The 14,334-nt window shown below is 43.1% G+C and overlaps 1 protein-coding gene across 10 annotated transcripts in view; it reads left to right on the top strand.

Moving 5' to 3' along the window:
- Positions 1 to 14,334, top strand: part of LOC121326710 (tumor protein 63-like) — a 61,041-nt gene that overhangs the window by 37,236 nt on the left and 9,471 nt on the right. For 5 of the 10 annotated variants that reach the window (XM_041270114.1, XM_041270113.1, XM_041270119.1 and 2 more), the window contains 7 exons: positions 3,289 to 3,546; positions 11,877 to 12,063; positions 12,348 to 12,463; positions 12,579 to 12,688; positions 13,170 to 13,294; positions 13,520 to 13,602; positions 13,773 to 13,900. In XM_041270114.1, the coding sequence (XP_041126048.1) occupies positions 3,289 to 3,546; positions 11,877 to 12,063; positions 12,348 to 12,463; positions 12,579 to 12,688; positions 13,170 to 13,294; positions 13,520 to 13,602; positions 13,773 to 13,900 (1,007 nt within the window). Of the gene's footprint in view, positions 1 to 1,265; positions 1,355 to 3,288; positions 3,547 to 11,876; positions 12,121 to 12,347; positions 12,464 to 12,578; positions 12,689 to 13,169; positions 13,295 to 13,519; positions 13,603 to 13,772; positions 13,901 to 14,334 lie in introns of those variants that run through there. The other 5 variants (XM_041270112.1, XM_041270111.1, XM_041270115.1 and 2 more) reach the window with 2 other exon arrangements.

Genomic DNA, 14,334 nt, shown 5'->3' with positions numbered 1-14,334 from the left:
TGTCACTTTATTCAGTTTCAGGCTCATTTTTTATTTATTTTTTAAGTAATATTTGGCCATCATGTTTCATGATGTCTGATCACACCTATTCCAAGAACAGCGCTGGGCTTAAAACTTGAGTACAGGAAAAAAGTACAGGATGTAGGGGTACCTTTACCATCTGTTCAGTCTGCCCCGGACCCTGTAAGACAATGGCAGACATACAGGATCAAACTCTTCTCGATGTTCAGCACTGTTGAGTGAAGAGCAGCATTCTTTATTACAGCTAGCTATGCTTAGTCTCCTGCTTTCCAAAACACCCCTCGGTAACTGCAGAGTGAGGTTGGCACACTGGGGTAGGTGAGCCAGTCAGTGGTGCAGAGAGAGGTCCGAACGCATCAGGTATTTGTTTCCCCACTTTATTATTTTGCAGACTAGTATTGCAGTCTTGATGACCAGCTGATTTTTATTTATGATAACCCTCCTGATTCGACTGTATGTGTAAAGTAAAAGGGGGCAGGTCTGGTTTAGGTTCATCTGAAAAGCATTTTCTGATTCAGCAGAGTCGTATAACATAACGCCAAAGCTGTTGTGTTTCAAGTAATTTAATAGTGATCGGAACATGTTGCTTTAAGGTATTTTTGAAGTAAAACTGTAAGTAACGTGACGCTACCGAAGGCATTTGATTTTTCCTTTTGTTCTGCTATCTTGACTGGGTATAATGTTTTAGGTAATGAACCTTATTTGTAGTTTTGGTTACTAATGCTGGTGAGCCATACAAACCCACCACACACACACGCATGCATGCATGCATGCACGCACACACACAGAGCAGATACACTCTACCTTCATTTTACAACGCATAGAATGAAACACAGGGTCCCCCCAGGGTCTTGCACAGTTCCAGGATGCTTGTAGCTTTTTCTTTTTTTTTCTTTGCCTCTCTGCGTGTTTGCAGGGTTTCAACACACATCACTTACCCTTTGTTCAATGGGAACTGTATGTTAATTGTTTTAATACACACACTGATACATATAATAAGCAATTTAATAAACAGGTATAACTTGCTGTACCTGTATATTACATTGCTAATCCCCAAGAGTTGACAATCCCATCAACTTGACAACAGAATAATGATAACACACATACTGTCCACATGTTCACATTTTCAGTACCTTCTAAAATACATACATACAGTACTCTTTACTTTTGTTTCTTTAGAACAGAGGAGAGTGCATGATCCTAGCACTGGCACATCACAGAGTGGAGGGAACCAGTCAGGCTAATAAACTGCCTTGTTGTCAAGAGAATGTAGCTACGTTCCATAAGATTGAACTTCCTGTGCAGGGATTAAAAGTGTCCTTTTTGGTCTGAGGTACTGGTATTCTGTACAAGTAATCTTTTACATTTTATTTTATTTGCATTGCACGCAGAATTGGTTTGTGTTGTGTGAGCGGGACCCCACACGCTCCACCATAAATGTGAGACATGCACGCATTCACTCTTCTGTAGACATGATAAAGCTGCCTGTCACACATGGGGGACTCTCTTTTAAGTCATTGCAAAATACTTGAAGGCATGAGCCTGTGCCTTCTCCAGTGACAGCCACAAGACACAGGCCCACAGACAAAAGAAATTCCAATGCCTTCCTTTCTGAAGTGCCCCATTGTTCCCCTAATTGAGACATTGTCTGGGAGCTTGTGCCTCTGAAAGCATGATCTTCCGACTGGGAGTGGGCAGTGAGAGTGGCGGGTGCTGGTGCAGGGATTGTATTCTCAATAGTGCGCGCCCACACACAGCACTTAACCTTGCTGCATTGTTTCCTATTGGAGTCTGAAAGCTTTTTGTGCTTTTGTTCAAGGAGAGGGGTTATGGGGGAGCTGGCTCGTGGCGCACACACACACACACACACACACACACTGACTGTAATCTCCAAATAGTACAAAACTGGGGCTGCAAGCCTCTGGCATTTCATTGGTAGTGGTGGGTTTCTAGATTCTCTAGTGTGTCCGTGTCACCTGATGGAGTCAGCACCTGGCCTGGGTGTGGCCTGGACTGGACAGCTGCAAGCTGTCCATGCTGAACAGAGGCTAAAGGATGAATAGCTGTTCAAAGGGCCACAGAGACAGGGCACCGAGCTCAGGAATGTGTACTTTTAAATGGAATGGAATGACTGGTAGCAGGGGTGCTGCTCAGTCAGTCATGTCAGTTAGATTGTGTCACAAAGCTCTACTGATAACTTTTGAAAGAACATTCACAAATGGCGTTAAGGCAGCTTAAATTGGCAACCTTAACATTTAATTTGGGCGTACTTGAACAGTAATTGGTTAGGCAGGAAACATTGCAAAGAAAAATCATTGCACAAAAACATCAAATCGGAAGCAAGATTAGAGTCTGCGTTAGGCTTATTTATAGAAACGTCAAGAGACCATAATTGAAGATTTGATTAGAATACTGTCACAGTGTTGCCATGTGTCGGCAATGCAAAGGGAGTGGGTTCACTGTTGTGTATGTAGTTGATGGGAGAGACTGTAGCTATTTGCCTTTGTGAATTAGGTGACCTTCACTCCAGATTGGTATTAATAAACCTGAAAGAATCCTTGGGGTTGGCTTTCACATCTTGTAGAGAACTTGTAATGTATAGCTCTAATAATGTATTTAATGTCTCTCTTAATGTTATATTACAAAAAATTGTCAAATTGCAGGTACGTGGTTTTTGTAACTTTGTTTCAGTGGAGTGGAATAGCTAATAGTTTTGTTTATGATTTTAATCTGTTCTGGACTTGAGCCTAATATTTTGGAGACCATGAAACACGAGTTGGGTTGATTTCCTTGAATCTATCCCCGTTTACAGTCAGGATCTAATATAGACACATTTAAGTTTTCCTTATCTTCATAATCATTGCTCAAGGTTCCTCATTGGAAACCGATGGAGCTTTAAACTTGAAGAGCTTACTGCAAGCTCCTCTCCTCCCGCAAGGCAGCGCTGAAGTGTCCCCTGCTGACGTAAAATAACTGTGAAACCGCCAGTCTTAGATTCATTGCTTATGCAAATTTGATGCAGCTACTGTAAGTGTTGCTCCTCCTATCCAGTTTAGTCACTTCTTCTTTTTCATTGTGTTTGAAATCCCACTGGTTCTTAATCAATCCTGTCTCTCCCACTCTGGGGGTCTCTGTCTCTCTCTTGCTCTCTCTGTGTGCACTATGTAGTGGTATGACTGTTTCAGCCCCTGTTCTGAATTCTGCTGTTTGTAATCAATTCCCTCTCCTCTCTCTCTCTCTCTCTCTCTATCCATGTTGGCACTCCAGTCGCAGTACACAAACCTGGGGCTCCTAAACAGCATGGACCAGCAGATGCAGAACGGGGGCTCCTCCTCTACCAGCCCTTACAACAACGAGCACGCCCAGAACAATGTGACGGCCCCCTCTCCCTACGCCCAGCCCAGCTCCACCTTCGACACACTGTCCCCGTCGCCAGCCATCCCCTCCAACACAGACTACCCCGGGCCACACACCTTCGACGTCTCCTTCCAGCAGTCTAGCACTGCCAAGTCTGCCACCTGGACGGTAAGTGCCCAAGCCGTGCTTTACAATGCTTATTATTATTATTATTGTTATTATTATTATTATTGTTTGAGAGACCTCCCTCACGCACGTTTACAGACTAGAATGAGAGCAGTGCAGTGACGCATAGTGGGGTTATTTATACGTGTGAAAGTCTCTGCTCTTCTCCAAGGGTGAGAGTTATTCATTCTCGGTGCGTGGAGTCTTTCCAAAAACTGCCACACAGTTGCGGTTCGAGAAACCGGCGCAGCAGGCTTCTCCACTGGCCTCTATTAAAATTTTTCTATCGCATCATTTGCGCTGATGAATTTAGGAATATTTCCGTAGACTTTACTAATACAAATTGCAGCTGGAATGCATTGCCTTTTGTTAACAGTTGTGTGTTGGTTGATTTTGATTGATCTGGGAATCGAAGGAAGCTGAGAGAAGAGTGCACTTACTGTATGATGTCTTTGCTCTACAGTGCCCCCTACTGTTAAAGGTAGACTTGGCGTTGTTGCCGAGGCTGCAAGGCAATCTGCTGGTCAGAGCTCACAACCTTGAAAGAAGGGGAGGGGTGGGGGTGGTTATTATAACTTATTGTTGTCTGTTTTTTGTTGATTCGTGGGAAATGCATTTTTAATCATTAGATTTCCGATTTTAATCTCCTGTAATTTTTCTGAAAGCTACTGTTGAAAGAGCCCTCTTTTTGTATTGCACAACTGAAAGCCCTAAGATAATGTACACTGAATGAACAGAGGGATTTAATGAGATGGGAAGAAGTTCAGGGCGATATTGCAATCGTCGTCAGTGCTCAGTGTGGGATAGTGACATTCACCCAATTCCCACACACACAAACACTTGCCCATCCTTTCGTTTTTACTTCCAAAAAACAGTGCTGTCAAACCAGTGATTGTTTCCAGAAGAGGTGTGAGCCACCACGCCTGGCTGCTCTCGGGTGCGCTATCCCTTTTCTGAAGCTTTGCTAGGGGTTTGTTTGTGTCACTGAAATGTATAATGGCAATGAAAGCATTGTTGGATACACGCCGGGTCTGCACAAGTGGTGCTTTGTTTTTATTATATTATCCTTATAGCTGCCTCTGTGTGTGTGTTTTTGTTGTAACATTGTATTGGTTATACTGTATTTTTTGTGTTTTTTTTTTTTTATTTAAAACAATGATAGATCAAAAATTAAAAATCCAGTGTGGTCCAAGATTCCCAACATGCTTAAAATAAACACATTCCTTTTGAGCTGGCTGAATTTGGAATAAAAAAATGAATAACAATAATAATATTATACCGGGTGATTCAAAAGGTAACTGGACAAGTAAGTTACAGTATCTAACTTTAAATTATAGATGTGTCCTGTGATTTCTGAATCAGCCAGCATATGAAAGTGGCAGAATTGACAATTTCTACCCAAAAGGTGGCTGCAGTTATTCCTGTCCCTGTTATTCCTTACTGGTGCCTTATTTAGGGGACGTCACTTCCTCATCTCTGATGAAAGAGCAGCAGGGCTGGAGTGCACCTCCTGAAGGTTCTTGAGAGTGGGATCTGGAATTGGGGCTCTCCTCCTTGTTTTTCTGCTTGAATCTAATCCTTCTCCAGTGTGACACTCGCAGCAGACGGACCGCACCCGCAGGGCCTACTCTCCTGCCCAATTGCGTACAAAAAGAAAAAAAAATCCCAGGGTTTAAAATAATAAATATAGCGTGTATGCATTGGCAACAAATCAGTGTGGAAGAGGTTTCATATTACCCGCCTTGCAGTTAGTTTTTGCAGGGCTTTTTGAAAATTGTTTATGTCCCCTTTGTGTTGTCATAAGAGACACTTGGTTTTAAACTAGTGTTTCAACCATGAATTGAAACGCTGTTCTACTAGACTTTTGCTAAAATAGATTGTATAGTGTCCTGATTGTGTGCACCATTCTTCTTTAGGGCCCTTCCAACAGAAAAAAGAAAATGAAATATAACTGACCACTAAAGTATTTTTGGGATGGGTGGAGGATAAGGTGGGGGGGGGGGGGGGGGGGGGGGGGTTAAACGTACAGTAATTGGTCAGGCGCATCGCCTGTTCTGAAACAGTCTGCATTTTGCAACTGCGTGCTGTTAATGGGTTAAGTCTAAGAGTCCATGGTAGATTCCACCGCAGGCGCAGTGGGTGGAATGATGTGTTTGGAGATGAATGCTCTTGCAAGAGGCAAGATGGAGCTTGCAGGGGAACATCTGCACCCATCCCATTCCGCACGAGATGGGGCTGAGACTTGTTTGTGTGAAGAAGCCTGTCCCAGCTTGTCAGCCGCAGAAGAATGAGCTCAATCCACGCAGTCTCAGGGAGAGCTCCAGGAGATCAGCCACACTGATAGGGACATGTTTTCCTGGGTGATTCTTTTGAAAAGCCAGTTTACAAACAGGTTATAATAAACCTGAAACTTTTAATCGGTAAGATTTACCGATGCTGCACAGCACTACTGAAGAAAGCAAAGTAGCTTGGGATAATAAATAAAAAAACAACAAAACAAAAAACGGTTCATTTATATAAACAGAATATAGTGTATATACTAAATAGCATGCTTCCAAGCAGAAACATTTAAGAACTAATAAACCCTCATTTATAAATGGTGTGCTGATAGAGCCCTTAAAAGAAACGTTGCATGTTAAGGAATGGTGGTGGAAATCCACCTTAACAGACACTCCCCACATAGTGAATTCGCTTCACTTCAGCCTGCAGTGCACCTTCCTCTTCTGATGTCATAGTTACAGGATTTGAAGCGGGTTGAAGGGGAGGAGAGGGTTAAGATATATTGTACTCTGCAAGTTCTGTGCATCCTTCTTATTTCCACTCATCAGGGCAGTTCTATGTCATGAACCGCTATGCAGGAATTTTTCTTTTAGTTTTTTTTAAGAAATTAATTGTAATAAGTGACACATACATGACATGGCGCTGGGGAGCTTATCAGTGCCCATTATCTGGCTTGTGTAGTGTTTGAATGTAGAACGTGTTCAAGCCGTAGCTTGTGGAACGCTGCTGTGCCATGCTTGAAGTGCGCTGTATCGGTTCTCCAGGAGGTCTTGTCAAGTACACAGCTATGGTGTGTGTGTGTGTGTGTTTGTGTGTGTGTGTTTTTTTTATTTATTTATTTTCGGGGGGATGGCGGCATCTATCAAGTCCTTTGCTGTGCAGATTGTCCGCTCCGTGTACAGCAGGAGTGGGTACCCCAACTTACCTAACTCTTTCAGGGGGTCCTGGAGTGGAAACACTTCATTTCCGTACAGTGCTTTTTTTTTTTTTCTTGAGGTTACAGATGCCTAAAATAAATAAGATTACCTGGAAACGTCAAAATAATTTGCTTGTCGTGTGGTTTTTAATGTCAGTAGGCAGATGTATGTGGGTTTTGTTTTTGTTTTGCAGTTTTTAAACAAAAAACCCACACAGGCCCACTTTTGTATGTGGCAGATGAAAGACAATTTCAGAGAGGCTGTAGACATGACACTACTTGCAAGGTATGAACAAGACAAGACCAGAGGCGCCAAATGAGCTTGCTCAATGCCTGGGCTGCTGTTGGGACTTGCCTGGGCCCAGTGCCTGCAGCGTTCGTCTGGAAAAAGGGAATGCTGCAACTCGTTCCAAAACTTCGCAAGAACAGACCTGTCTGAGGGGGGGAGGGGAGCGTTTGATGTAAACAGGAAAATTACTCACCTTAATGATGTGTTTTACTGGCAGTCACTGAGCTTTGATAATCTGATCAGGTACGCTGGGGTGCTACACACACCCTTTCATTGGGGGAGAGGGGAGGACTTGAGGTTTGCATCTTAGATCTTATCCACTGGAAATTCTGGATATTCGATGTCTCCGTGGTGTATAGAAATTTTTATTTAGCGGTACTATTAAATTGTCTTTTAATAAGCCTATGAAAATGTATCTTTGGTTTTTGACTTCTGTGCAGAACTTTTAAAATGGCTCAGTACAGCGGCTTCTAGCGACTGGGATCCTCTCCTACCTCTTCTTTTAATACTGCAAGTTCAGTGTTATGAGGCGCTTTTGGGGGGGGCTTGAAAAGGGTTTTATTTTGCTTTTCATCCTTTTTATCGGTTTTTAACAAATCCAAATGATGCAGGTCCTTATCGTTTCTAAGAAGATTACACACGGTGGCCGATTTCAACTTGTACAACTTCCACTGCTCCTTTACAAGCACAAAGCAAACTAAACTTGTCAGAGACTGAGTGGGTCCAATTTGGACGCTAACCAGCATGGTTTGGTGTCTCAGGCAGGTGTGCTGCCTTTTTTTTTTTTAGGCAATGACAATAAATTGTATAAAGCTACAGAAGCCAGTATTACTGGTTCTATTTGTTTTTGATGGATTCTTTTAAAATATGGAACAGGGTGGGACCAGAAAGTTGAGTAGATATCTCGACATTATTATAGTCGTTACACTAGTTGTGTGAGTTCCAGACTAAGGGACACAAGATCAAGGCCAGACATTGGAATTAGCTTTATTTTTAATATAGTGGTAATTTGGTTCATCAGATGGTTGGTTTGTGAATATGATCTCTTTCTGTTCAGCGGAAGTCTTTTCTATAATAAACATACAGATAAGACAAGGAGTCTGCCAGATTTTACCTGATATACTGTCATGCCAGCATGCAATGAATTAATTCTGCCTGTTACATCAAGCATATCTTCTTACGCTGAGAAACCCATTGTTTTTTTTCACCACTGCAATTAACAAGCATTGGCAATTTGCACCCCAACATGCTTGGAAAAATGTGCTTCAATCCTAGTTCTGCTGAGCCTTTTATTTTAGCCAAATTAATTGCATTAGATCTGAATTTAAACTAAATGCCTGCATTTACTACTGGGTGAGGTTATGGAGAAAATCATAATAAAAAGCATGCATCCTAGATGAGACCTTTTTTTGGCGTTTTTTTTTTTACGGTTCTCTTTAGATTAACTTCATTATTATGTCTGTTCATTCATGAGACTTACTTGCTTGTCAAGGTGGAGCTGTTCAAACCCTGCAGGTATTGTCTGCTGTGTTGGTAGCAAGTGGTTTGTCTTGCAAATCATTACAGAAATACAAAGCAGAAATCCGGAAGGAGCGTTTCTGCGCTACTTTAACGATAACTGTTGCAATTAGACAATATGTTCTTGAATCTCATTGAGGTTCGAAGGAGAAGGTGTTACGCGTCTTAAAAACACGTAAGCGCCTCTACATCAGATCAGGTTAGATCAGCCCGACCTTTCATTCGCAGCATTGGTCCAGGTCATGGCACTTTTGTTTCAGGTAAAAATAAAAAATAAACATTGGTTTTAGCTGCAGTACTCTACTCAAAACTGAACATTTTCATAAAGAGGTTATATAAAGAAAGGTTTCCCCCTTTGCCTTTCAAAGTTCTTTCCATTGAGAGTTCCAGCATGCAAACAAGACTGCATGAATGCATAGTGTTTGAGAGTTTGTAGCCTCAGGGCTGGGATGAGCACTGTTAAAGCGCTCTGTGTGTGTGTGTGTGTGTGTGTGTGTGTGTGTGTGTGCACGCGTGTGTGTGTGGGGGGGTTTAATTCTCTTTATATCTGTGTAAATTGAACTGTTTGACTAGAGGTGAAGGTGGAGACTATGTCAGCATTCTTGATTAGCTCAGGCAGCGTGGCTGGAACGTGGCCCGAAGCCTCAAGGCGTGACACAAGTCGCAGTGGCACGATTGCAGTTAACTCTGTGTGTGCCTGTATTAGCCTTCTCTGTTTTCCAACCCTAATGAGGAATGAACTACAGGAATATTTGCAAGCATGTGTCTAACACGAGCTAGATCCCAGGCCTCTCAATGTGAAGGGTAGGTTCCTACCAAGGAGAGAGACTGAACCAAAACAGTCGAATCACGTAGCCAAGCATCAGATTTCATTGTTGTCTTTGCACAGCTGCTAGTATCTCAAGGAACTGGAAGCCTACCTGTGGACTAAACCACTTCTAATGCTACCCAAATTCACCATTGCAGGTTTAGGTCTTCTTCTAGTTATAAACTAAGCACTTTGCTGAAAACTAGGATTTAATACCCGAGCTGAATATGCTGTTTCAGTACTGCAGTGACATTTCAGGACCCTAAACGGTTCTGAGCTGAAGGAGTGCTCTTTCTGTTTTAAGATTGTAACCCAGAAAGGTCGGCAAAAAAGAACGCGCCTCGGAGGCAGAAATATTTAGTTGCAGTGAATTGGCGGTTCCCTGCCTGTTTGCTGGGCACAGCTGCTTTTCTGAGTCCGGTATTATTAAGGATGTGCTCAGCCCCGAGGGCATTGAAAATTTACTGTGCCAAATTCTTTGTTTCTTTATGTAAGTTTTGAATGCAGTTTTGTCTGTAAATTTGTGTAAATGCTCCCATCCTGTCTGGAGAGGGACCCCAGGCCAACAAGCTTGCTCTCCGGTCCTTTATTGGGTTATGAATACGGTTTATAGGTGATCGCAGATTGGCTGTGTGTGTGTTTGAAGGGGGTGAATTAATTCAATTGTTTGCTCTTAGGAGTTCCATAGTAAACACAGCTTTTGTCCTACTTCAGATTCCCCCGCAACCCCCCGGGTAAAAAATAAATAAATAAAAAATCACTAAATACCTGCATTCAGACTTACAATAGTTAAATTCGAAGAAGTGTGGACAAGAAAAAAAAAATAATGCTTGGTTTTAGTCCTTTTGGTGTAGGAATAGAATTACAACTGCTCGCTGTAAGTTTGCAATTGAAATACTAGGTTTCCTGAATGAAAGTAATTGGAAACACAGTCGTCCAGATGTTTTGGTGATAATTGGTAAAGAGAAACATGAAGACGGTTTGCCAATCCTTGATGGGGAGGGGGTATGAGGTGAGGCAGGTGTTCTGGCTTACAATAGTTGGCACGTGTATGTTGTTCAGGGGGGCTCTTATGGTACAACACTGGGCCAAGCTTCTGTAACACTATATCTCCACATAGGCAGGTGGTTGGAAGGGTAGGGCTCCATTCACTGGAACATTTCATAAAATGTTCATAGAAATGGAACTTAATGTACCATTGTTCCAGGGAATATCCCCAAGCACTTTTCACAAAATCTGTGTTTTGTTTTTTTAGTTTTTTAAATGAACTGAAAAGAAAGGATTAGATTAAAAATGTTATTTGTCTAGTGAGAAGCTGTGCCTTAATTCTTAAACATGGAATTGATTCCTTGGAAAAGCTCCCCCTTTACCGGTTTAACCTTTTATAGAACCAAAGTCAATTTTACATGAAGTTGTTTATCCTCTCCTGAAGACTGAAGCTTCTGTAGAGTTTTGAGACACTTTATAAAAGGCAATTCAAGGGAATTAGTGGCACTGAAGGTTCATACCAGGGACCCTCTGCATCATCACTCTATACTGTATTGTGCAGGATCAGTCCAATCAATAACAAATTAGATTAAACTGATTAGATTAGATTAAACGTGTTGGACTTCATGCAGGGCATAGTCGATTTTAGTTGTTGATGTGCGTGTGTTTTTTTTTTTTTCCTTTCTTGGCTTGTAGTTTGCGAGCTCGGGTGTACCTCTCTGTTTTTTAAATGCTTGGCTTCGTGTACGACAGCTCCAGTGTTCGGAAGGTGCCGTTTAAATCTGAGCCCTGCAGGCAAGACTGTACTAGAACATGAATCTGTTTCCATGGAGTCTCCAGACGCGTTTCGGAAGTGTTACTTTGTGCTGCTCAGGGTGTCGTTTGGGTTTAGTTGTTTAACTGTTAGAAACCCTGTCGGTTTCCAGCTTGGGCACACGTGTACCCATGCAGAGTCACAGCTCACTCGGAGTCACTCAGCGCTGTCACCCTGTAGGAATCCGCAGTGTTCCCTGACGAGTGCAGCGGTGTCTGGTTAGCGTCCAACTAACACATGCGTCAGAACAGTTACCATGACAATGAAAAGTTAGTGAGGTATCACTTATTCGCTTAGTCCAACATAAAAGTCTTGTTGCTAACAATATTGTACTGATGTGTTAACTGAGCGTTCGTTACTTCAGTGATGATGTGTCACCATGGTGATGTTAATAACAGGACACATGTATTCATGAATAGGACTGCCAATCCCCTTGGATTTATTCTCTTCACAAGAGAAGGTATGTTCATTATGACTCGTGTCAAATAATAGTATCACTGTAAACCGCATTGATCTGAGCTGATTGGAGCTGCGCAAATAGATTATTCATATTGAGCTCTCAGTCGAAGGAAACGTGTTGGTCGCTGCTCTCCACAGTAAGGAATTTGCACTGTACTGTCTTGGTATTTAGTACTGATGTTGTAGGTAGGTGCTTTTTGATTGCTATTTCATGCTGCTGATTATTCACTAACTATTCCCCTGTTGTGTTTCCCCCATGCAGTACTCAACAGATCTGAAGAAACTGTACTGTCAGATTGCCAAGACCTGCCCGATTCAGATCAAGATGATGACCCCCCCTCCTCAGGGCGCGGTGATCCGGGCGATGCCAGTGTACAAGAAGGCGGAGCACGTCACAGAGGTGGTGAAGCGCTGTCCCAACCACGAGCTGAGCCGCGAGTTCAACGATGGTGAGGCGCCGCTCACTGTCCAGCGCACTCATAAAAACACCAATACTAAAATGACAGGTGTACATTATGCATAAAGATCTCTCTACTCCCCTTACTTCATGCCCCTCGGTAGTACAGTGATTATTAATTGGGGGGGGGGGGGGGGGGTAAACCATTGACACAACCTGTGTCCGGGCTTAAGTGAAGCGTCCCGACATTAGCAATGATCAGATTTAATCCATCAGCATCTCCTATTTAGATTATTTCATTGCTTTTAATGTATTTCTGGCCTTATTGCCTTCTAGGTCAGGTGGCGCCGCCCAGTCACCTGATCAGAGTGGAAGGGAATAACCACTCCCAGTATGTGGAGGACCCAATCACTGGCCGGCAGAGCGTTCTGGTGCCCTATGAAGCCCCCCAGGTAAAAATCGTTGCCCTTTTTTAATTTTATTTTGCTATCTGACTCTATAGAATAATTGGGAGTAGTAATTGGATTTGGAAACGCGAATCATTTTGTTCCTCTGTTTTCTGTACAGGTGGGCACTGAGTTTACCACCATCCTTTACAACTTCATGTGCAACAGCAGCTGTGTCGGGGGAATGAACCGGCGCCCCATTCTCATCATTGTTACGCTGGAGACCAGAGAGTAAGTCTCAGAGTAGCACCAGGAATACACACCCTGTCTCATGTTCACAGCAGTCTGTCATGTTTGGATAGACTGGGACATCTCTGTCTAAAGCAGGGGCCTCCAACCCTGGTCCTGGAGAGCCCCAATCCTGCAGGGTAAATAGGTGCTTGCGTCATCAATGGCTAAAGATTTGGAACACCTGTTAATCTTGACTAATTTAAGCCAATTGCCTCAATTAAGTAACTGAGAGCTCTGCTGAATTGAAGCACTGAGGAGCCCTGGTCTAAAGCAAGGCAGTAGAAGAATCAGAAAAGCTACTAATTCAAACATGTTTACTGCTTAAGAGTAGGTTAAAACAATACAACCGTCCGAATTCCATGGAAACACTAACAAAAATAACACATTAAGATACTTGACTGCCAGTGGTGCAGCTGAGCCCTGTTGGTGTTAAAAGGTATTCCGGATCTCTAACGTGTGGTTCTGTTCTGTTGTGTTCTAGTGGTCAGGTTCTGGGTCGCCGCTGTTTCGAGGCCCGAATCTGTGCCTGCCCAGGCCGAGACCGCAAGGCAGACGAGGACAGCATCCGAAAACAGCAGGTCACAGACGGAACAAAAAACGGTGATGGTACGAAATGCATTAACTAACTATTGGTGCTGGTGTCGGGACTCTGAGTGCAGGAGTGTGGAAGCAACATGCCGCTCACTCGCATTCTTTTTTTTTTTTTTTAATTTAAGGACCTATGCTCTGGCCTATGCTTCCTTTTCAATAATACAGTGTAGCTCTTTCTTTCTCTTTCTTTTGCGACATCTTGGATTTCAGTTTCTCAAAGCATTAATTTTTGTTTTGTAGCTTTCCGTCCGACGTCCCACGGCATACAGATGACGTCGATTAAGAAGAGAAGAAACACAGATGATGAATTCTTTTGTCTATCTGTAAGTTTTTACCACTGCATTATTTTATCTCCTGTTTTATTCTTCAGGAAATGTGTCACCAAGTGTAATCCATTTTGTCTCTTTCAAACTTTAGTCACTCGCAGAACACATTGCAATCGGATATAAAACCCTTGTGTTTTTTTATCTTATCTTTTTTTTTTTCTTTGCAGATAAAAGGCCGTGAAACTTATGAGATTTTGGTGAAAATTAAAGAGTCTTTGGAGCTCATGCAGTTTTTGCCACAGCACACAATCGAAACATACAGGCAGCAGCAGCAGCAGCACCTGCTCCAGAAACAGTGAGTATCACTCCACAGCAGCCTGCCAATACAGCGCAAGAGCACAAGGACAGAACACACCGCTCCGCCCATCACACACACACAAGGACAAAACACACCGCTCCGCCCATCACACATACACAAGGACAAAACACACCGCTCCGCCCATCACACACACACAAGGACAAAACCCACCGCTCCGCCCATCACACACACACAAGGACAAAACCCACCGCTCCGCCCATCACACGTACACAAGGACAAAACGCACCGCTCCGCCCATCACACGTACACAAGGACAAAACCCACCGCTCCGCCCATCACACATACACAAGGACAAAACACACCGCTCCGCCCATCACACACACACAAGGACAAAACGCACCGCTCCGCCCATCACACGTACACAAGGACAAAACGCACCGCTCCGCCCATCACACACACACAAGGACAAA

The sequence above is a fragment of the Polyodon spathula genome, chromosome 14, assembly GCF_017654505.1.
Source record: "Polyodon spathula isolate WHYD16114869_AA chromosome 14, ASM1765450v1, whole genome shotgun sequence".
Lineage (NCBI taxonomy): Eukaryota > Metazoa > Chordata > Actinopteri > Acipenseriformes > Polyodontidae > Polyodon > Polyodon spathula.
The sequence above is the reverse complement of the archived record's forward strand: the minus strand, read 5'-3'. Positions and strand labels throughout refer to the sequence as shown.